At 42.5% G+C, this 22,707-nt stretch overlaps 2 protein-coding genes across 2 annotated transcripts; both read left to right on the forward strand.

The window, feature by feature from the left end:
* Nucleotides 1–5,236: 5,236 nt before the first annotated feature.
* On the forward strand, nt 5,237–13,935 carry myadmb (myeloid associated differentiation marker b). The gene is made up of 2 exons (XM_014140690.2): nt 5,237–5,374; nt 11,461–13,935. Exon 2 carries the CDS (start codon nt 11,593–11,595, stop codon nt 12,469–12,471), a length of 879 nt encoding a protein of 292 aa, XP_013996165.2. The 5' UTR covers nt 5,237–5,374; nt 11,461–11,592; the 3' UTR covers nt 12,472–13,935.
* Nucleotides 13,936–14,064: 129 nt separating this feature from the next.
* On the forward strand, nt 14,065–17,411 carry ftr66 (finTRIM family, member 66). The gene is made up of 6 exons (XM_014140689.3): nt 14,065–14,703; nt 15,501–15,596; nt 15,759–15,992; nt 16,103–16,262; nt 16,386–16,445; nt 16,617–17,411. The coding sequence occupies exons 1-6, from the start codon at nt 14,110–14,112 to the stop codon at nt 17,144–17,146; spliced, it is 1,674 nt and encodes a 557-aa protein (XP_013996164.1). The 5' UTR covers nt 14,065–14,109; the 3' UTR covers nt 17,147–17,411.
* The last annotated feature ends 5,296 nt before the right edge of the window (nt 17,412–22,707 follow it).

Below are 22,707 nucleotides of genomic sequence, written 5' to 3' on the forward strand. Positions count from 1 at the left end.
CGCCAATCTCCCCGTGTGCCCCCCCCGAAGAATTTTGGGGGCTGCCTCTTCACCTCCACCTGCTTCCCCGGCAGGTTGTTGCAATGGTCAAATAGCTGTTCCCAAGTCCAGTCTATTCTTCCCTCCAATTCCTCCAGCGACCAGGATGCCATCACCTCCCGAGCACTCTGCTTCCTCCACTCCTGGTGCTGCTCCCCTCCACGCTGCTTGGTCCGTTTTTGGTGGGTAGATCTGTATCGATCGTCGTCGCAATGAGACCAAGGTGCAGCGGAGGATGTGTTCATCATAAAAGGTTTTAATGACCGAATGAACACTACAAACAAAACACGAAAAGAAACGACAGCCAAACAGTCCTGTCAGGATTAACACAAACCTAGACAGAAAATAATCACCCACAAACCCCAAAGGAAAAACAGGCTGCCTATGTATGACTCCCAATCAGCAACAACGAACTACAGCTGTTCCTGATTGAGAGCCACACACGGCCAACCAAAGAAACAAACCAACATAGAAAAATAAACATAGAACGCCCACCCATGTAACACCCTGGCCTAACCAAAATAGAGAACTAAAAACCCCTCTCTATGGCCAGGGCGTTACATCATGGGACAGACTATGTTTATTCCAACATTCGGGACTCTGACTCTCTATTGGTTACACAGACTTTTGGCCTCCCATCCTATTCTAACCACCTCTCGCCGGCTTTGTATTCATGTTACCTGATGAAATTGCTGTATAATATGATCTTGTTGCCATCTAATGCACATTCAGATGTCATAAATCAACACTGCAGTGCCTTGATTGTATTACAAGACAGATCTTCCAAAGGTGGGGGAGTGGCAATCTTCACCAAGGATCACCTTCAGTGCTCGGTTGTCTCCACCAAGTCTGTCCCCAAACAATTTGATTTGCTGGTTCTAAGCATTAAACTTTCAAATAGCTCTTTGTTGACTGTTGCTGGGTGCTATCGTCCTCCACCAGCACCGGCCTGTACCCTACCTGCCCTAAGCTCTCTCCTGGCCCCTTACACTAAGTCTGAATTTTTCCTGCTAGGTGACCTAAACTGGGACATACTTAAACCACCTGACCAAGTCCTAAAGCAATGGGACTCCCTAAATATTTTTCAGATTATTACCAATCCCACAAGGTATGACTCCAAACACTCAGAAAGGGCTACTCTCCTCGATGTTACCCTCACAAATAATCCTGATAGCTATCAGTCTGGTGTTTTCTGTAATGACCTTAGTGATCACTGTTTTACAGCCTGTGTTCATAATGGCTGCTCAGTGAAACGACCTGTCCTGATTTGTCATAAACGCTTGCAAAAAACTTTAATGAGCAAGCCTTCCTTCATGAACTGGTCTCTGTAAAATGGAATAGAATCAGCTTGATCCCCTCTGTCGAAGATGCTTGGACCTTATTTTTTTATATTTTCAGTGGTATTGTTAAAAAACACGCCCCCATGAATAAAATGATAATTAAAAACAGGTTCAGCCCCTGGTTCGACCGTTATCTTGCAGATTTATTCCACCTCAAGAATTGCATTTGGCGAAAGGCTCGGCACACGCATACTCAGGCTGACTGGCTCTCGTTCAGGCAAATGAGAAATAAGTGCACTCAGACCATCCAGAAGGCCAAAGTTAGTTAGTTTAAGGAGCGGTTCTCTCTCTTTGGGTCTAACCCTAAGAAGGTCTGGAAAACAGTTAAAGACCTGGAGAAAAACCCCTCCTCCTCACAGCTGCCCATGTCCCTTAATGTTGATGATGTGGTTGTTACTGACATGAAGCACAAGTCTGAGCTCTTTAATCACCACTTCATTAAGTCAGGATTCCTATTTGACACAGCCATGCCTCCTTGCCCATCCAATATTTCCTGATCTCCCACCCCTTCTAATGCGACTAGCCGCGACGCTCCTCCCTCTTTTTCCCCTGCCCCGCTACAAAGTTTCTCCCTGCAGGCGGTCACTGAGTCAGAGGTACTAAAGGAGCTCCTGAAACTTGACCCCAAAAAAACATCTGGGGCAGATGGTTTAGACCCTTTCTTCTTTAAGGTTGCTGCCCCTATTATCGCCAAGCCTAGCTCCAACCTTTTTAACCTGTCTATCCTTTCTGGGGAGGTTCCCATTGCTTGGAAGGCAGCCACGGTTCATCCTTTATTTAAAGGGGGAGATCAAGCTGATCCTAACAGTTATAGGCATACTTATATTTTGCTCTGTTTATCAAAAGTGTTGGAAAAACTTGTCAATAATCTACTGACTGGCTTTCTTGATGTCTATAGGATTCTCTGTGGTATGCAATCTGGTTTCCGCTCAGGTTATGGATGTGTCACTGTAACCTTAAAGGTCCTCAAAGATGTCACCATTGCCCTGGATTCTAAGCAATGTTGTGCTGCTATTTTTATTGACTTGGCCAAAGCTTTTGATACGGTAGACCATTCCATTCCTGTGGGTTTGCTAAGGAGTATTGGTGTCTCTGAAGGGTCTTTGGCCTGGTTTGCTAACTACCTCTCTCAAAGAGTGCAGTATATAAAGTCAGAACATCTGCTGTCTCAGCCACTGCCTGTCACCAAGGGAGTACCCACGCTTTTCTCAATTTACATCAACAACATAGCTCTGGCAGTAGGAAGCTCTCCCATCCATTTATATGCAGATGATACAGTCTAATACACAGCTGGCCCCTCCCCGGATCTTGTGTTAAATGCTCTACAACAAAGCTTTCTTAGTGTCCAGCAAGCTTGTCTACCCTTAACTTGTTCTGAACACCTCCAAAACAAAGGTCATGTGGTTTGATAAGAGGACTGCCCCTCTCCCCACAGGTGTGATTAAGACCACTGAGGGTTTAGAGCTTGTGGTAGTCACCTCATACAAGTACTTGGGAGTATGGCTAGACGGTACACTGTCCTTCTCTCAACACATATCAAAGCTGCAGGCTAAAGATAAATCTAGACTTGGTTTCCTCTATCGTAATCGCTCCCCTTTCACCCCAGCTGCCAAACTAACCCTGATTCAGATGACCATCCTACCCATGCTAGATTACGGAGACATAATTTATAGATTGGCAGGTAAGGGTGCTCTGGAGCGGCTAGATGTTCTTTACCATTCGGCCATCAGATTTGCCACCAATGCTCCTTATAGGACACATCACTGCACTCTATACTCCTCTGTAAAACTGGTCATCTCTGTATACCTGTCGCAAGACCCACTGGTTGATGCTTATTTATAAACCCTCTTTGGCCTCCCTCCCCCCATCTGAGATATCTATTGCAGCCCTCATCCTCCACGTACAACACCCATTCTGCCAGTCACATTCTGTTAAAGGTCCTCAAAGCACACACATTCCTGGGTCGCTCGTCTTTTTAGATCGCTGCAGCTAGCGATTGGAACGAGCTGCAACAACACTCAAACTGGACAGTTTTATCTCAATCTCTTCATTCAAAGACTCAATCATGGACACTTTTACTGACAGTTGTGGCTGCTATGCGTGATGTATTGTTGTCTCTACCTTCTTGCCCTTTGTGCTGTTGTCTGTACCCAATAATGTTTGTACCATGTTTTGTGCTGCTACCATGTTGTGTTGCTACCATGTTGTTGTCATGTTGTGTTTCTACCATGCTGTGTTGTCATGTCTTGCTGCCTTGCTATGTTGTTGTCTTAGGTGTCTCTTTATGTAGTGTTGTGTTGTCTCTCTTGTCGTGGTGTGTGTTTTGTCCTATATTTATATTAATTTTAAAAAATCCCAGCCCCCGTCCCCGCAGGAGACCTTTTGCCTTTTGGTAGGCCGTCATTGAAAATAAGAATTTGTTCTTAACTGACTTGCCTAGTTAAATGAAGGTTAAATAAAAAAATAAATTCAAATGCTACTACCAGATGTTCTTGTGGGATCAAGGACATGAATGGAGGGTAGGCTAAACACTTTCCAAACTAGTAGTACATGCAAAATGATGCATTATCACACACACACAGTGGTGTGTGTGTGTGTGTGCGAGAGAGAGAATGAGAATGAGAGAAAGGGAAAGGATACCTAGTCAGTTGCACAACTGAACAGTGGTGGAAAAAGTGCTCAATTGTCATACTTGAGTAAAAGTAAAGATACCTTAATAGAAAATGACTCAAGTAAAAGTGAAAGTCAACCAGTAAAATACTACTTGGGTAAAAATCTAAAAGTATTTGGTTTAAAATATACTTAAGTATCAAAAGTAAATGGAATTTATAAAATATACTTAAGAATCAAAAGTAAAAGTATGAATCATTTCAAATTCCTTATAATAAGCAAAGCAGACAGCACCACTGTTTTTATTTTTTATTTTTTTTATGGATAGCCAAGGGCACACTCCAACACTCAGACCAAATGTACAAATCTAGCATAGGAATGACCAGGGATGTTCTCTTGATAAGTGTGTGAATTGGACCATTTTCCTGTCAAAATATAATGAGTACTTTTGGGTGTCAGAAAAATTGAATTGAGTAAAAAGTACATTGTTTTATTTATGAATGTAGTGAAGTAAAAGTATACATTTCCAAAAATAGAAATAGTAAATTACAGATACCCCCCCAAAACGACTTTAGTACTTTAAAGTATTTTAACTTAAGTACTTTACACCACTGCAACTGAATGCATTCAACCGAAATGTGTCTTCCAAATTTAACCCAACTCCTCTGAAGTGTGTGTGTGTGTGTGTGTGTGTGTGTGTGTGTGTGTGTGTGTGTGTGTGTGTTTGACTGCTTGTCGCGCACTTTTGGTGCAACTTTGTGCAACTACGTACGCCTTCAATCTTTGACCCAGGTCCGGAAACGGATGTTTCTGAGTCACTTAAATCACATTATAAGTAAATAAATAGTGGTTTCCAGGGGAACTGCCTCTGTTTCTTAGCAATATAATACAAATAATGTGAGCAACAAAAAAAAGAATAGTAGTACATGCAAAATGATGTATTATCTTGGTAGCCTAGCCAATGATGACATCGTTCTGTAGCCCTCACCACTCTATCTTATCCCATAGTAGGACGTTGCTGCTTTAAATTGGAACCATTACGCCAAATTAAACAATAATAACCAAATGACAATCAATTAAATTAATTAAACTAATTATTTAATTGACATTATTTCATTAATTTATATCAGGTTGTTAATATAAAGATTATTCATCTAAATGGAGGAGGGTGGATTGGGATGACGCGCAGTAGAAATATGTGGAAATAACGCTTGAGACATTTCATACCTAATTTGGTTGCAATGGGCGGGAAGCTGGGGGGAGGGTTTTCTCTGACTATGAATGTGTTAAATTCAGGACTAGGATGGCTACCAGTGTAAATTCCTATTCGATTAGAGATCCTGAGAGAGAACGAAGGATTTTGCAGTCCCAAAACTAACGAAAAGGTAATACCTTTTTGTTTCAGAGTTATATTTGAGATTGTGTAATATAATACTGGTCTATCCGAGAGTTAGCGTAGTTTTTATACATGTTGTCTAGAAACAGTTGAAACTTGGCCTACCTGCATGCTTTTCTATAGTTTTAACACAGTCTATTGAAAATAATCATTTTCACCGTGAGCGCTGGAAATTAAACATCACTTTTGCACGGGATCCAGTAAATTGTCTATTATTAGCAGTATTTAGGACACAAGATAGGATAGTCAAGAAAATAACTGCTGCGGTGTTGTAAAACTTGTTTTGCATTGAAATGTTTTTGCTTTCTATGAATGACTTGATGGTTGATACAGTAAATTTTTTTGTAACACTGAGAAACTCCAGTGCACGGCACAATTTGCACTTCACGCATCACCTCGGACTGTGGTTGTCAATGACCAACCATAATAACGGGAGGATAACGGTAGGCAACAGCTGCCAGAATAACGGGGAAGTTGTAAACCTATTTTATCTGACTCTTTTGAATATGAGGGCTCTGATATACACTACATGACCAAAAGTATGTAGACACATGCTCGTCGAACATCACATTCCAAAATCATGGGCATTAATATGGAGTTGTCCCCCTTTGCTGCTATAAGAACCTCTACTCTTCTGGGAAGGTTTTCCACTAGATGTTGGAACATTGCTGTGGGGACTTGCTTCCATTCAGCCATGAGCATTAGTGAGGTCGAGCACTGATGTTGGGCGATTAGGCCTGGCTCGCACTCGGTGTTCCAATACATCCCAAAGGTGTTCGATGGGGCTGAGGTCAGGGCTCTGTGCAGGCCAGTCAAGTTCTTCCAGACCGATCTCGACAAACATTTCTGTATGGACCTCGCTTTGTGCACAGGGGGCATTTTCATGCTGAAACAGGAAAGGGCCTTCCCCAAACTGTTGCCATAAAATTGGAAGCACAGAATCGTCTAGAATGTCATTGTATGCTGTAGCGTTAAGATTTCCCTTCACTGGAACTAAGGGGCCTAGCTCGAACCTTGGAAAAACAGCCCCAGAACATTATTCCTCCACCAAGCTTTACAGTTGGCACTATGCATTGGGGCACATAGCGTCCTCCTTGCATCCGCCAAATCCAGATTCGTCCACCGGACTGCCAGACCATGTGTGATTCATCACTCCAGAGAACACATTTCCACTGCTCCAGAGTCCAATGGTGGCGAGCTTTACATCACTCCAGCCGACACTTGTCATTGCGCATGATGATGTTAAGCTTGTGTGCGGCTCCTTGGCCATGGAAACCCATTTCATGATGCTCTCGAAGTTCTTGTGGTGACGTTGCTTCCAGAGGAAGTTTGGAACTAGTGAGTGTTGCAATCGAGGACAGACAATTTTTATACGCTACGTGCTTCAGCAGTCCTGTTCTGTGAGCTTGTGTGGCCTATCACTTCGCGGCTGAGCCGTTGTTGCTCCTCGAAGTTTCCACTTCACAATAACAGCACTTAGTTGACTGGGGCAGGTCTAGCAGAGCAGAAATTTGACTAACTGACTTGTTGGAAAGTGGCATCCTATGAGAGTGCCACGTTGAAAGTCACTGAGCTCTTCAGTAAGGCCATTCTACTGCCAATATTTGTCTATGGAGATTGCATGGCTGTAAGCTCGATTTTATACACCTGTGCTGAGCACTTGTTGGCTGCTTTTCCTTCACTCTGGGGTCCAACTGATCCCAAATCATCTCAATTGGGTTGAGGTCGGGTGATTGTGGAGGCCAGGTAATATGATGCCGCACTACATCACTCTCCTTATTGCTCAAATAGCCCTTACACAGCCTGGAGGTGTGTTTGGTCATTGTCCTGTTGGAAAAACAAATGTTAGTCCCACTAAGCACAAACCAGATGAGATGGCGTATCACTGCAGAATGCTGTGGTAGCCATGCTGTGTAAGTGTGCATTGAATTCTAAATAAATCACTGACGGTGTCACCATCAGAGCACCATCACACCTCTTCCTCCATGCTTCATGGTGGGAATGACACCAAAAATCTCAAATTTGAACTCATCAGACCAAAGGACAGATTTCCACCGGTCTAATGTCCATTGCTCATATTTCTTGGCCCAAGCAAGTCTCTTCTTCTTATTGGTGTCATTTAGTAGTGGTTTCTTTGCTGCAATTCGAGCATGAAGGCCTGATTCCAGTCTCCTCTGAACAGTTGATGTTGAGATGTGTCCGTTACTTGAACTCTGTGAAGCATGTATTTGGGCTGCAATTTCTGAGGCTGATAACTCTAATAAACTTTACCTCTGCAGCAGAGGTAACTCGGTCTTCCTTTTCTGTGGTGGTCCTCGTGAGAGTCGGTTTCATCATAGCGCTTGATGGTTTTTGCAACTGCAAATGAAGAAACTTTCAAAGTTCTTGGAATTGGAATTTTGGAATTGGAATTTTCCGCATGGACTGACCTTTATATCTTGATGGGCTGTCGTTTCTCTTTACTTATTTGAGCTGTTCTTGCCATGTTATGGACTTGGTCTTTTACCAAATAGGGCTGTCTTCTGTGTACCAACTCTACCTTGTCACATCACAGCTGATTGGCTCAAACGCATTAAGAAGGAAATCAATTCCACAAATGAACTTTTAACAAGGCACACCTGTTAATTTAAATGCATTCCAGGTGACCTACCTCATGAAGCTGGTTGAGAAATGCCAAGAATGTGCAAAGCTGTCATCAAGGCAAAGGGTGGCTACTTTGAAGAATCTAAAATATTAAATATATTTTGATTTGTTTAACACTTTCTTGGTTACTACATGATTCCATTTGGGTTATTTCATAGTTTTGATGTCTGCACTATTATTGTACAATGTAGAAAATAGTAAAAATAAAAACCCTGGAATGAGTAGGTGTCCAAACTTTTGACTAGTACTGTACTTTTGTTTGTGTGTGCATACATACATACATACATACATACATACATACATACATACATACATACAGTTGAAGTCGGAAGTTTACATACACTTAGGTTTGAGTCATTAAAACTAATTTTTCAACCACGCCAAAACTATAGTTTGTTAACAAGAAATTTGTGGAAAGTCTGTTAGGACATCTACTTTGCATGACACAAGTTATTTTTCCAACAACTGTTTACAGACAGATTATTTCACTAAAATTCACTGTATCACAATTCCAGTGGGTCAGAAGTTTACATACACTAAGTTGACTGTGCCTTTAAACAGCTTGGAAAATTCCATTAAATGATGTTATGGCTTTAGAAGCTTCTGATAGGCTAATTGACATAATTTGAGTCAATTGGAGGTGTACCTGTAGATGTATTTCAAGGCCTACCTTCAAACTCAGTGCCTCTTTGCTTGACATCATGGGAAAATCAAAAGAAATCTGCCAAGACCACAGAAAAAAATTGTAGACCTCCACAAGTCTGGTTAATCCTTGGGAGCAATTTCCAAACGCATGAAGGTATCACGTTCATCTGTACAAACAATAGTACGCAAGTATAAACAACGGGACCATGCAGTCGTTATACCGCTCAGGAAGAAGACGCGTTCTGTCTCCTAGAGCTGAACACACCTTGGTGCGAAAAGTGAAAATTAACCCCAGAACAACAGCAAAGGACCTTGTGAAGATGCTGGAGGAAACGGGTACAAAAGTATCTATATCCACAGTACAACGAGTCCTATATTGACATAAACCTGAAAGGCCGCTCAGCAAGGAAAAAGCCACTGCTCCAAAACCGCCATAAAAAAGCCAGACTACGGTTTGCAACTGCACATGGGGACAAAGATTGTACTTTTTGGAGAAATGTCCTCTGGTCTGATGAAACAGAAATAGAACCGTTTGGCCATAATGACCATCGTTATGTTTGGAGGAAAAGGGGGAGGCTTGCAAGCCAAAGAACACCATCCCAACTGTGAAGCACGGGGGTGGCAGCATCATGTTGTGGGGGTGCTTTGCTGCAGGAGGGACTGGTGCACTTCACAAAATAGATGGCATCATGAGGCAGGAAAATGATGTGGGTATATTAAAGTAACATCTCAAGACATCAGTCAGGAAGTTAAAGCTTGCTCGCAAATGGGTCTTCCAAATGGACAATGACCCCAAGCTTACTTCCAAAGTTGTGGCAAAATGGCTTAAGGACAGCAAAGTCAAGGTATTGGAGTTGCCATCACAAAGCCCTGACCTCAATCCTATAGAAATGTTGTGGGCAGAACTGAAAAGCATGTGTGAGCAAGGAGGCCTACAAACCTGATTCAGTAACACCAGCTCTGTCAGGAGGAATGGGTCACAATTCACCCAACTTATTGTGGGAAGCTTGTGGAAGGCTACCCAAAACGTTTGACCCAAGTTAAACAATTTAAAGGCAATGCTACCAAATACTAATTGAGTGTATGTAAACTTCTGACCCACTGGGAATGTGATGAAATAAATAAAAGCTGAAATAAATAATTCTCTCTACTCTTAATTCTGACATTTCACATTCTTAAAATAAAGTGGTGATCCTAACTGACCTAAGACAGGGAATTTTTACTAGGATTAAATGTCAGGGATTGTGAAACTGAGTTTAAATGTATTTGGCTAAGGTGTATGTAAACTTCCGACTTCAACTGTACATATACATACATATATTAGTGTATTTTGTGTGAATATAGTCTACTATTGATCAGAACACGTGGAAGCAAGTAGTTCCCCTTATTATCGCAGCTGAACTATGGAGCATGATAAAACATGTGAACATCTCCAGCCTGGGAGCCCATAGCTCTTTAACTGAATTATGGGTGAAATCGAGTTAACCATGTTGTCATAACAACGCTCGTGACCCTGGCTGCAAACAAACACTGAGCCTCCTCACCCTCAAGTGTGTGTGTGTGTGTGTGTGTGAGAGGGAGATAATTTGACTGTAATATCCTGTTTTCTCTCTTGTCCAGGCTGTGTGTGGGACTGTGAGTGTATCTCTAAAGGGAAGTCCCTCTGTTTGGATGATAATGTAGTCTTTTCCATGCCACCCCTTATAAGGTGGCTTTCCATGCAGGGACTTTATGGTCTTTTACCAATTTTCCTAACATTCAAGTAATGGTAGGGAGGGGATGGATTTTCCATTACTGCCTTCCATATGGTTTTCTAGTGTGTGTGAGAGAGAGGTAGAAGGGACTTGGCACCTTTGACTCAGTTTGCAGTTCGGCAGCAGTCTGCACATCTGGGATAAATCAACGAGTTGGAAAATCTTACGGGGAAGAGAAAGGGAGAATGACGGAGGGGCAGAGAGAGAGGGAGGGAGGGAGGGAGGTGACTCACTGCTCTGCTATTCATCATCCTGTTTAAAATGTGTCCTAAGGTTAAGGCACAGGGCTTTCCCCATTTTTAATTTTTTCTCCTCTTACTTCAGCTAGCCTTTTCTGCCTGACTGCTTTGGTCACTCTCACTTTGAGTTTGTCCATTTTTCAAATCTTAATTCATCTGTCTGTTTCCTCTCTTACTCTCTCCATATCCCTCCTCCAACTCTCTGTCCCCTGCTGTTTGAACAACTTATTTTATTAATGTAAACATGTGTCTCTGTTTATGAGTCCTTCAACAGTATGTAAACTGGGAACATGGACTCACTATTACTTGTGGGGGATAGTGGGAGGGAGCAGCCCTGAGTGTCTCTGGATGTTGGGACTGTTAGTGGATGAGGCCCTGCCGCAGAGGCTGATGACAAATTGGCTGAGAGGTCGGGTAGAGGTCTCAGCACCACGTCTGTCTGAAAGGGGGGGGTGAAGGAATGTCCAGGGACACTGACTCACAGAACAGGAATCCCTCAGCTGATAAAGCACTCTCACAGAGTATAAAACTGAAGAGAACCTATACTTTTGATTCTCCTTGTACAAGGTATCAAAATATGATTATTATTTTTTTTTACTTTCATGTTGAGATGGGAGATAATGACACATTGCTACTGTTGCCCTCATGAGTGCAAATATGATATCTCATCAAGAATGTACATTGAAAATCATAATGGAATCAATACTTGCTATGAGATCTTTTTTATATGAATGCATGCTGTCAATTTGTTCTTTGTTACTGAGAGCTGCTCTCTATTCTGTGTCTCCTTATAGATCCTTCTGCCACAGATACACAAAGAACTGTAGGCCTGGGGTATTTCGCAGAAACACCTACATCTCCAGCCAATTCAGCCCTTCACTTCAGTCTAACCCGTCCTAGTTGTCAAGTATCATCCATATCCCATCATGCCGATAGTGGTGGTGCACTCCAACCCCCTGTTCTGGGTGCGTTTGTGTGCTATGGTCTTCTCCTGTGTGGCTTTTGCTGTGACCATCCATGGGGCCGACCTCAAGCACGGTACAGGGGACTGGTTTGTGTTCTGCTGGGCCTTCAGCTTCGCTGGGACCCTGCTGGTTTTGCTGGTAGAGCTGTTTGGCCTGCAGACCCGTGCCCCCGTCTCCTGGAAAAACTTCCCCATCACCTTCGCCTGCTATGCCTCCCTGCTCTGCCTCTCCGCCTCAATCATCTTCCCCCTCTATTTCCTCAAGGGCCAGACCTCCCGCAACGAGACTCATAACTACCGCATCGTGGCCACCGTCTTCTCCTGCCTGGCCACCATCGCTTACATGAGTGAGGTGAGCATCAGCAAAGCCCGGCCAGGTGAGGTAGCAGGTTACATGACCACCGCCCCGGGTCTGCTGAAAGTGTGTGAAACCTTCGTGGCCTGCGTCATCTTTGTCTTCATCAGCGACCCAGTGTCCTACAACTCTCATGATGCACTGAGGTGGTGCCTGGCCGTCTACTGCATCTGTTTCATCCTGTCGGCGGCCATCATTGTGCTGTGTATCTGCGAGTGCACCGGCTGCCTGCCTTTCCCCTTCGCCCGCTTCCTGTCTGCCTACGCCCTACTGGCTGTCATCATGTACCTCTCCGCTACCATCGTCTGGCCCATTTTTACATTTGACAGAAAGCACTCTTCCTCCAGGCCCACTTTCTGTGGTAACAGTCAAGGGCTGTGTGCATGGGACAAGCAGATGGCTGTGGCTGTGCTCACTGCAGTCAACTTTGTGCTCTACCTGGCAGACCTGATCTACTCTGCCCGACTGGTGTTTATTACTGTGTGAGCAAAAGGTATAGAGGGGAAGAACGAGAAGAGGTAGTTGATTTTGAGTCGGATGGAAAAAGATATTGAGGAGTAGAGGTGAAGAAAGAGGGAGAAACAAAAACTGCTTACTGTATTTTGTGTCATTTATATATCAATGTTCAGCCATTAGTCACCTCCACACATAGAGAAAGACTAAATGATTTATTTCATGCAAAAGGAAAAGTCCTTACACAATGATGATTTTATGGACCCAATAACTATGATCAGATGGAACAGATCTTTTCTAAGTTTGAGCTCTGATTATCTGACACACACATAAATTCAGTATTCCAAAGACCGGATGGATCTGCTGAGTATGTTGACATTACTATAGATCATGTAAAGTCTTACAACTTTCAATGGTCTTTTAATAAGCATGACTTTTTACATTATGGAAAACTGTAGGTAGATTTTACAGAACAACTCACACCTTCCTAGTTTGTTTAAGATGAGTTACGAAGGGTTAAAAGTAATTCAATCAAACCCCTAAGTAATTCCAAGAAGCTTGGTACACTGCTCCAAATGTTTTCAAGACATGAAGTAGAACAAATTGTGTTTGAATTAATGTAAAGATATACTCTGTTAGTGTAGGTTTTTTACTAATTTTACATTCCTGTTTTTACCCTTTTTTTTTATATTTTCATATTCTGCCAAGCTACATGTCAGGAGTATATTGTATGTTGAAATAATATATGCATAAGGTAACTGAATTAAAACTCACTGTGTAATGAACACTTACTGTTTGACACTTATGTGTTTTGTTATAACCCGTTCTCTGTAGGCTATGGTGTCTCCAAAAACAACATCTTTGAATAAAAACAAAAAGGATAATGTATTATTCTTAATCTGTCCCATTGCTTTGTACTGCTGTAACAGTCTGCTCTTGTGAATGAGAATGTCCACTTTGTCATAGAGGGAGACATCCATTTGCTGCATCGTCTTCACTACTTCCTGTTGTTACTAAACATGACATGTTTTTTATTCCGCTGTGCCTGTTGAGACTGTGCATACCACATCAGTGTTATGGGAACATACAATCCAGTGTTCAGTAAAAGCAATGTGACAAATGATAGCAGGGTTTGTCAACTGGGGGCCCACGGGTCAAATTTTATTTGGCCCCCAAGTTTTCTGAGCAAACCCACACCAAATGTAAATGATTTGACATAAAGGACTAAAAACACCAGCAAATCAACTTCAACTGTTTTTAATTTTGGAAATCTGTTCCAAAATTATTTCCACATATAACAGAGCGAGTAATGTGATTGTATACACATGTAAGCTAAGTTTCAAATTATTATGTTTGAGTCAAATGTTATCTGTTTGGGCTTCTTCCAGGCAATTTACAGTCTGCGGCTGAATGTAGTTTATGATCCCTGAATTATAGCCTATGTATATCTGTCTTTGTCCTTGTTAATTGAACAAAATAAACTAACACTTAGGTGTTCTCAATCTCTCTATCTCTCTCAAAGGTGCGCGCGCACACACACACACACCAAACTGCTGTGGGAGGTGTGGTTGTGGGTTGCTGCTTTGTATACAGTATGTACGTTTATAAAAGGGATGCCACAGGCGGCTCCAGAGAAGCTTATACAATCTCCCCCTGTCTCTGTGGTAGAGAATGGCACAAACAGGTCCTCGGGATAGAGAGCAATTGTGCTGCTCAATTTGTCTGGAGATACTGAAGGAGCCAGTAGCTCTCCCCTGTGGACACCGCTACTGTATGGGTTGTATCAGGGCCTGCTGGGGTGAAGACGACGACTCTTACATCTTCAGCTGTCCTCGGTGCAGACAGACCTTCACTCCAAGACCAATTCTGAAGAGAAACACCATTTTGGCTGAGATGGTGGAGAAACTGAATACAGGGGGACTCCAAGCTGCACCCTCTGGTCAACGCTGCCGGTATGCTGAAGCTGGAGATGTGGCGTGTGATATCTGCCTCGGTGGTCAGATCAAAGCCACCAGATCCTGCTTGGTGTGTCTGGCCTCTTACTGTGCAGCTCACCTCCACACTCACAACGAATCTCCTGCCCTTAAGAAGCATACCCTGGTTGAAGCCACCATGCCACTGCAGGGGCGGATCTGCTCTCATCACGATAGACTACTGGAGATCTACTGTCGTACTGATCAGCAGTGTGTCTGTCTGCTGTGTGTGATGGATGAACACAGGAGCCATGCTACCGTCTCAGCTGCAGCAGAAAGCACCAAGAAACGAGTAAGGACTGAAAAACAATCTCTTGTCCTTCAACCATAGTTGTTTAACCATGACAGAATATGTACATTTCTGAAAGTATGTTATGTGCATTAAGAATACTTATGCCCAATCCTATGACTGATAACTATAAGGAAGTGGTATGTTTGGTGCCTTATATACTGGGAGTGATTCATATAATTTGAACAATGTGAACATTTCCCTGATAATGATCAGAGTTGCGGCCATAAAATCTAAAGGTTAGAGGTACATTTCTATCAATAGAACTTCCTTTCCCATATTCAAATGTTAACTCTGTATCTGACACCTGCCTATATGTAACCAGGGATCTGAGGAAGGTATCCTATCCTGGATAAGGCGTGTCAGGTGCCTGTCATCGGTTCAGTCAGTTGCTTTGAATGTGGCACCATACACTATGCTTCCACATGCAAAACCTCTTCATCTCTTTTGACTATCTGACTGAGATGATGTGCAAATGTGTAACATGATTCTCTTAAGGGAAGTCTACATTTTCCCTTCATCCATAGCCTAGCTGTTACGGGTTATAGAATGTGTAGGTCATTTTATGACTCAATGTGTCCATTTTGAGTAGGCTTTTTTTCATTTGAGGAATGTAGAATGTAAAAAGGAAAAAAAAGTATGTATGTTGAGTGTTATGGAGACTAAACAACCTCACAGATTTCACCAGCTAAATATTCAATTTGATAAAGCGAACAACTCACCATAAGATCAATAGCCTGCTTATATGAGCCCCAAATATTTACTAAGATAGGCTTGTGGGTGTGTCCTTGTCCCTGCAGAGACAGCTGGGGAAGATGAGGAAGCAATCCAAACTGAGAATGCAAGCCAAAGAAAAGGAACTGCTGGATCTGAGACAGGCTCTGCAATCACTAAAGGTGATGCACTGTGGAGATCCGTAGAGCAATGGCAGCCACGGCCAAGTCCGAAGCGACTTTCAAGTATTAATAAGCTAATATTTTAGTGGATGGGGGAGGTTTTGGGAGTTTGTTCATACTTGGATAAATGTTATATATTGACCACACTCTGTCTCCCACTAGCACTCTGCACAGACAGCAGTGGAGGACAGCCAGAAGATCTTTACTGAGCTGATCTGCTCCGTAGAGAGAAGGTGCTGTGAGGTGAGAGAGCTGATCAGAGCCCAGGAGAAGACTGCAGTGAGCCAGACTGAAGGGCTCATACTGAGACTGGAGCAGGAGGTGGCTGAGCTGAGGAAGAAAGACTGTGAGCTGGAGCAGCTTTCACACACAGAGGATCATATCTATTTTCTACAGGTAGCATCACTGCTGCTCTGGCTTCGGTATAATTAAGGTGTCCAGTGTTTTTATTTATTTGTATCTTGTAATCCGTCCCACACTTTGTCTTCCTCTCTCCTGGATTCTAGAACTGCCAGTCAATCTCTAAATCGACTGAACTCACAGACACACCCAGAATCACAGTGGTTCCTCTGGTGGATTTTGGTCAAGTTCGAGCCTCGGTATCAGCACTCCAGAAGAGATTGGAGGACCTGTTCAAAGGGGAATGGCCCAAAATATCCAGGGCAGGTGAGACTGGACACTTTACTGTAATTCACTCTATATTGCATTAAAGCTGTTTTAAAAGTACCATTTTTTTTTCTTCTGTGGAACATTACTACTCATCACTGTCTAATCCGTATTCAACTGTAGCGGGCACAGTGAAACTCCTGCAGTGTCCAGAGCCCCGGATCAGACCAGAGTTCTTATACTGTAAGTCAGTTTCAACTCCATTAATAGCCAGAGCGCTATTATCCAAACTGAGCTCAGGGCTAAATCTGCATCGTGGCGGTGCTCTATGGATTCCATTCATCTTCTTGTTACCATTCCTTTCTTACAGTGTAGTACACTGACTCCTCCTTTCATACCCTTCTTTCCTCGTAGATTCCTGTCAGCTCACACTGGACCCCCGGACAGCCCACAGGGACCTGAGTGTGTCTGAGGAGAACAAGGTGGTGACAGTGAGGGCCAGGGACCACTCCTGCCTGGAGCACCCAGAGAGGTTTGATCACTGGAGCCAGGTGCTTTGTACTGAGGCCCTGTCAGGGCGCTGCTACTGGGAAGCCGAGTGGAGCGGGAGTGGCATCAACATGGCTGTGGCGTATAAAGAGATGACCAGGAGAGGAGAGGGCAATGACTCCCACTTTGGACGCAATGACAAGTCCTGGAGTTTGTTCTGTTCCAGAAAAGGTTGTACCATCTGGCACAATAACATGGCCACTAGAATACCCACTTCAACCTCCTCTAGGATAGGAGTATACCTGGATCACAGGGCAGGAAGTCTGTGTTTCTACAGCGTCTCTGACACAATGACCCTGCTCCATAGAGTCCAAACCACATTCACTCAGCCCCTCTATCTTGGCTTTGAGTTTATGTGTTTCGGAGTCTTCGTTAAATTGTGCCAGATGGAATGAAAGCGAAATAACAGCTGAGAGAAAGGCAGTAGCATGTGTGAAAATTTGTTTCATGGTGAAGTTAATAATTGATAGTCTCAGATATGTTGCTCACCCCGGTTTGTATTTGTTTATTACTGAAGAGTTAAAGTATAGTTTAGTAGTTTAGTTACTGTAGAGTTTATATAATTTGTATTTTGCTGGCAAAACAAAGTACAATAATTTCAATGCAAATTTTGCAAATACCTTCTTGTGAAGTGAAATTAAAAGAAAAGTCTATCCTGTTCCCCTATTCTCTAATCTGACTGTCATCACATCACCATTATGTTGATTTGAAATTGTGTCATATTAAGGGCAATATCAATAGCACTGACATTTGTGTTTTTTAAACACATTTATTATAGTATGTTTTTATCAAAAGTATCACAAGTAACCTCAGTGGCAACAGCACAGCAGTGCGCAAAAGTCCAGTCTGTTGCGAAGTACATTTTACATTTACATTTTAGTCATTTAGCAGACGCTCTTATCCAGAGTGACTTACAGTAGTGAATACATACATTTCATTTTCATTTCATGCATTTTTTTTGTTTTTGTACTGTGCCAGATGGAAATAGACAAATGTATGACAAATGTCATACTGTCTCTCACGCACACACACATGAACATGGCCGGAAGTTCCTTTTTCTTTGTTACACAGTAACCACACCTCCTGTAACTGCTGGTTGAACCAGGAAGTACAATATAATTCAGCAATTTTCACTATCAAAAGAAATCAATACGGTTCTCTCTCTCTCTGGCTGTTTCTCTCTGGCTGTTTCTCTCTCTCTCTCTCTCTCTGGCTGTTTCTCCTGTACTCTCTGAAATGGCACAGGCAGAGGAACTCATCTACCAGGATCAATTTCTCTGTCCAGTGTGTCTAGATGGACACAGTTACTGCATGCCAAGCTAACAACAAACACTGGAGAATGTTCCCTTAAGAGTCTCATTAGGTCCTTAACTAACGTTTTCATAGGAATGTTCCCGTGCAAGGAATGTTTCCAAGAGATCATTCCCTTAATGTCAAATAGAACCCACCCAGAACGTGGTTACCATGTTGTTATAGACCTGTTTAATGAACATTCATGTCCAGTTTTCTGAGGGTTAAGAGAATACTCCATCAACATCCACTGAACATGGTTGCCATGTTCTTAGAACGTAAGATATTCATGTTCTAGACACGTTTCATGAACATGTATGTTTACATTTTACATTTACGTCATTTAGCAGACGCTCTTATCCAGAGCGACTTACAAATTGGTGCATTCACCTTATGATATCCAGTGGAACAACCACTTTACAATAGTACCAGGGGCGGAAATCCCGGGGGGGATACGACCCCCCCCATCCTGGGAAAAATATGATTTGTCCCCCCCAATATATCACTGAAACATAACTATGTAATTTAAATAATATTAATAATACACAATGAAAGCAATTGTGCTGATTATAGACACTTAATAGTGCGTTTTTAAGTTTCAAAAGATTGCGACCCCCCCACCCTTTGCCTCACAATGGTTTGATCCACTGCCAGTCTACTGTCTGAAAGGCACTCAATGAACGTAACTGACGTAAGGTTAATCCAGTCAATCGCGCACACACACTAGCTGAATATGCAGAGCTAGCGCGCAAATATTAACTATTAAGCTAGCTAGTACCCATTCCATTTATGTGGCGTCGTCAAAGATGGAATCTTTGCTATCGTCAATTTATTCCAAGATCAGCATGCAGATTATGTAAGTTAGTGCTTCAAAGTCCCTGTGATAAGGTTAGCGATAAACTGAAGTCCAAACTGAACAGAACTACACTCTCTTCTACCATTGTCTTAAATATATTTAATGGTCTCGTTGCAAAAGCTAAATTGTCGCAAGGGAACTTTTATTTATTTATTTTATTTCACCTTTATTTAACACGGGTAGCAAAGATTATAGCAAACACCACTGAAACTGAATTGGTGCTCGCTAGTTTTGCAAATTCAGCTATTGTTGGAAGCCAGCCAATATGAAACAAACTATTAAAATTACAAAAGGTTGCAGCATATGTTGTGTAAATGGTGAACTCATACAGCTGTCAACTCTTGTCATTTTAATCCGTTTCACATTTGCTAGCTACCTTTTAGATCGAAGCCCAAATAGAATGATAGAAGATAATAGAAGCCCATCTCCTACTGTAAATAACCTACACACTGTGTGTGTGTGTGTAGCCAGCCAGCCAGCCAGGTAGAAAAATGGCAGAAAAATAAAAGACGGACATCAGAGTATTTTTCAGTACACCAAAACGCAAAGTAAGAACCCTAGTAGCCTAATATCTCAGACTAGTTGATAAAATGTTCATAAGAAAGAAATGAAATTCTAATGGAAATGTTTCACAATGATGTCATTAGGCAGAGCAGGCAACAGATGGCACACAGACAGCAGAGTTGGGGACAGCTATGCAGGGACAGACTGGCAGAGACAGGGAGTCTCAGGTAAGTTTGTTGAGTCTTTGTTTGGCAACATTATGAAAGGTTCTCAATTTTTTTGACTTGTAAAATAGGAACATAATTGGAAAATGCCATGGATACCCCCACTCTCAACTTAAACTGGTGACTGAACTAAGATTTGTTAAAGGCAATGGTATTGCTGTTGTGATTAGTTGTGTAGTTTTGGGTACCGGTAGTTAGGAATACGGCAAACACCTTATTTCTTTGGCTCCTCAATATACATTTACCATATTACAATGTAGGCTATGTGTTACAGCACTACTTTTGGTGTCTCCCTCAGGAATTGCTCTTGAGAAAATGTCATGTAATTGTCCCCTCCAAAGTTGATATCAGATTTTCGCCCCTGAATAGTACATCTATATCTTTTTTTGGGGGGGGAGGGTAGGGGGGGTTAGAAGGATTACTTTATCCTATCCTAGGTATTCCTTAAAGAGGTGGGGTTTCAGGTGTCTCCGGAAGGTGGTGATTGACTCCGCTGTCCTGGCGTCGTGAGGGAGCTTGTTCCACCATTGGGGTGCCAGAGCAGCGAACAGTTTTGACTGGGCTGAGCGGGAACTGTGCTTCCGCAGAGGTAGGGAGGCGAGCAGGCCAGAGGTGGATGAACGCAGTGCCCTTCTTTGGGTGTAGGGACTGATCAGAGCCTGAAGGTACGGAGGTGCCATTCCCCTCACAGCTCCGTAGGCAAGCACCATGGTCTTGTAGCAGATGCGAGCTTCAACTGGAAGCCAGTGGAGTGTGCGGAGGAGCGGGGTGACGTGAGAGAACTTGGGAAGGTTGAACACCAGACGGGCTGCGGCGTTCTGGATGAGTTGTAGGGGTTTGATGGCACAGGCAGGGAGCCCCGCCAACAGCGAGTTGCAGTAATCCAGACGGGAGATGACAAGTGCCTGGATTAGGACCTGCGCCGCTTCCTGTGTGAGGCAGGGTCGTACTCTGCGATTGTTGTAGAGCATGAACCTACAGGATCGGGTCACCGCCTTGATGTTAGCGGAGAACGACAGGGTGTTGTCCAGGCTCTTAGCACTCTGGGAGGAGGACACAATGGAGTTGTCAACCGTGATGGCGAGATCATGGAACGGGCAGTCCTTCCCCGGGAGGAAGAGCAGCTCCGTCTTGCCGAGGTTCAGCTTGAGGTGGTGATCCGTCATCCACACTGATATGTCTGCCAGACATGTGTCTGCCCAAAACGTCTATACACATCACTGTTGCCGAGCCAATCAAGGCCCTGATTAGTGAACCATTGATAGCTTTTTTTCTGTTGATAAGGATATTCACACACAGTGCTTTTAACTTACATATTTGGCATACATGATTACATTGTGCATGTTCAATCATACATTAATTATTATTAAACATGTACTCACCTGGGATTTGAACTCACAACCTCTTAGTTCACAGTACTCCGATCTCTACACCATGTCCATGTCAGGTATCAGTTAATCTGACGATTTGCTCATCATTGATTTCATTTACTTATTTGAGCAATTAAAGTGCTTTCTGTATACAGATGGATCTTAATTTGATCACTCTTTGGTTGATGAGAATTTTCCTCCACAGAAGGAAATGCAAACTTGTTGTGTACTCAAGGTTTAAAAAGGCTTCTGAAGTTTGTAATTTTAACAAAAAAATATCAGACTTGATTTGCCCTAATGTAAAATGCATTAACCCCTACAAAAAATATCCATTAATTATAATCCACATAATAATTCTCACTACCTGAAGCTGCAGGATTATTTTCCTGCTGTAGCAAACTGGCTCAAATTAACATCCTACATCTGTAGTTGTCTAATGTTTGTGGGGCATATTAACCTGTTCTAATAATACTCAATCACTATGATCAATAAAATATTTTCTTGAGTGCACTTTTAACAGAGCTGAGATTTAATTTAAAGTGCATTCACCCTATTGCTTACACCTATCAAGTTGTTTCAGATCTACCCAAGTGCCGCCTAGGGAGGAGGGGTTAGGGTTTCTTCTGGACAGGGCCTACAGTGCCTTGAGAAAGTATTCATTCAGTTTGTTGTTACAGCCTGAATTCAAAATTATTAAATATACTTTTTTCTCACCCATCTTCACACAATACCCCCTAATGACAAAGTCAAAAAACATGTTTTTAGAAATGTTTGCAAATGTATTGAAAATGAAATACAGAAATATCTAATGTATGTAAGAACTCACACTCCTTAGTTAATACTTTGTAGAACCACCACTGGCAGTGATTATAAACTCTGCAAAAAAATAAACGTCCTCTCACTGTCAACTGCGTTTATTTTCAGCAAACTTAACATGTGTAAATATTTGTATGAACATAAGATTCAACAATTGAGACATAAACTGAACAAGTTCCACAAACATGTGACTAACCGAAATTTAATAATGTGTCCCTGAACAAAGTGGGGGGTCAAAATCAAAAGTAACAGTCAATATCTGGTGTGGCCACCAGCTGCATTAAGTATTGCAGTGCATCTTCTCCTCATGGACTGCACCTGATTTGCCAGTTCTTGCTGTGAGATGCTGTGTGTTGTTATACGTGCTCTGCCACTGTGAGGATGATCAGCTGTCCGTCCTGTCTCCCTGTAGCTCTGTCTTAGGCATCTCACAGTACGGACATTGCAATTTATTGCCCTGGCCACATCTGCAGTCCTCATGCCTCCTTGTAGCATGCCTAAGGCACGTTCACGCAGATGAGCATGGACCTTGGGCATCTTTCTTTTGGTGTTTTTCAGAGTCAGTAGAAACGCCTCTTTAGTGTCCTAAGTTTTCATAACTGTGACTTTAGTTGCCTACTGTCTGTAAGCTGTTAGTGTCTTAACGACCATTCCACAGGTGCATGTTCATTAATTGCTTATGGTTCATTGAACAAGCACAGGAAACGGTGTTTAAACCATTTACAATTAAGATCTGTGCAGTTATTTGGATTTTTACGAATTATCATTGAAAGACAGGGTCCTGAAAAAGGCACGTTTCTTTTTTTGCTGAGTTTAGCTGGGAATCTAAGAGCTTTCCACACCTGGATTGTGCAACATTTGCCCATTATTCTTCAAGCTCTGTCAAATTGGTTGTT

This window comes from Salmo salar, chromosome 14 (assembly GCF_965601325.2).
Source record: "Salmo salar chromosome 14, fSalSal1, whole genome shotgun sequence".
Taxonomy (NCBI): domain Eukaryota; kingdom Metazoa; phylum Chordata; class Actinopteri; order Salmoniformes; family Salmonidae; genus Salmo; species Salmo salar.

What these genes read in the sequence shown, in the direction of transcription:
- myadmb (XM_014140690.2), top strand. Translation starts at nt 11,593, where the DNA reads ATGCCGATAGTGGTGGTGCACTCCAACCCCCTGTTCTGGGTGCGTTTG.
- ftr66 (XM_014140689.3), top strand. Translation starts at nt 14,110, where the DNA reads ATGGCACAAACAGGTCCTCGGGATAGAGAGCAATTGTGCTGCTCAATT. An exon ending in CAGAAAGCACCAAGAAACGA is followed by an intron (nt 14,704 to 15,500) that starts GTAAGGACTGAA and finishes TTGTCCCTGCAG; the next exon opens with AGACAGCTGGGGAAGATGAG. An exon ending in CAGACCAGAGTTCTTATACT is followed by an intron (nt 16,446 to 16,616) that starts GTAAGTCAGTTT and finishes CTTTCCTCGTAG; the next exon opens with ATTCCTGTCAGCTCACACTG.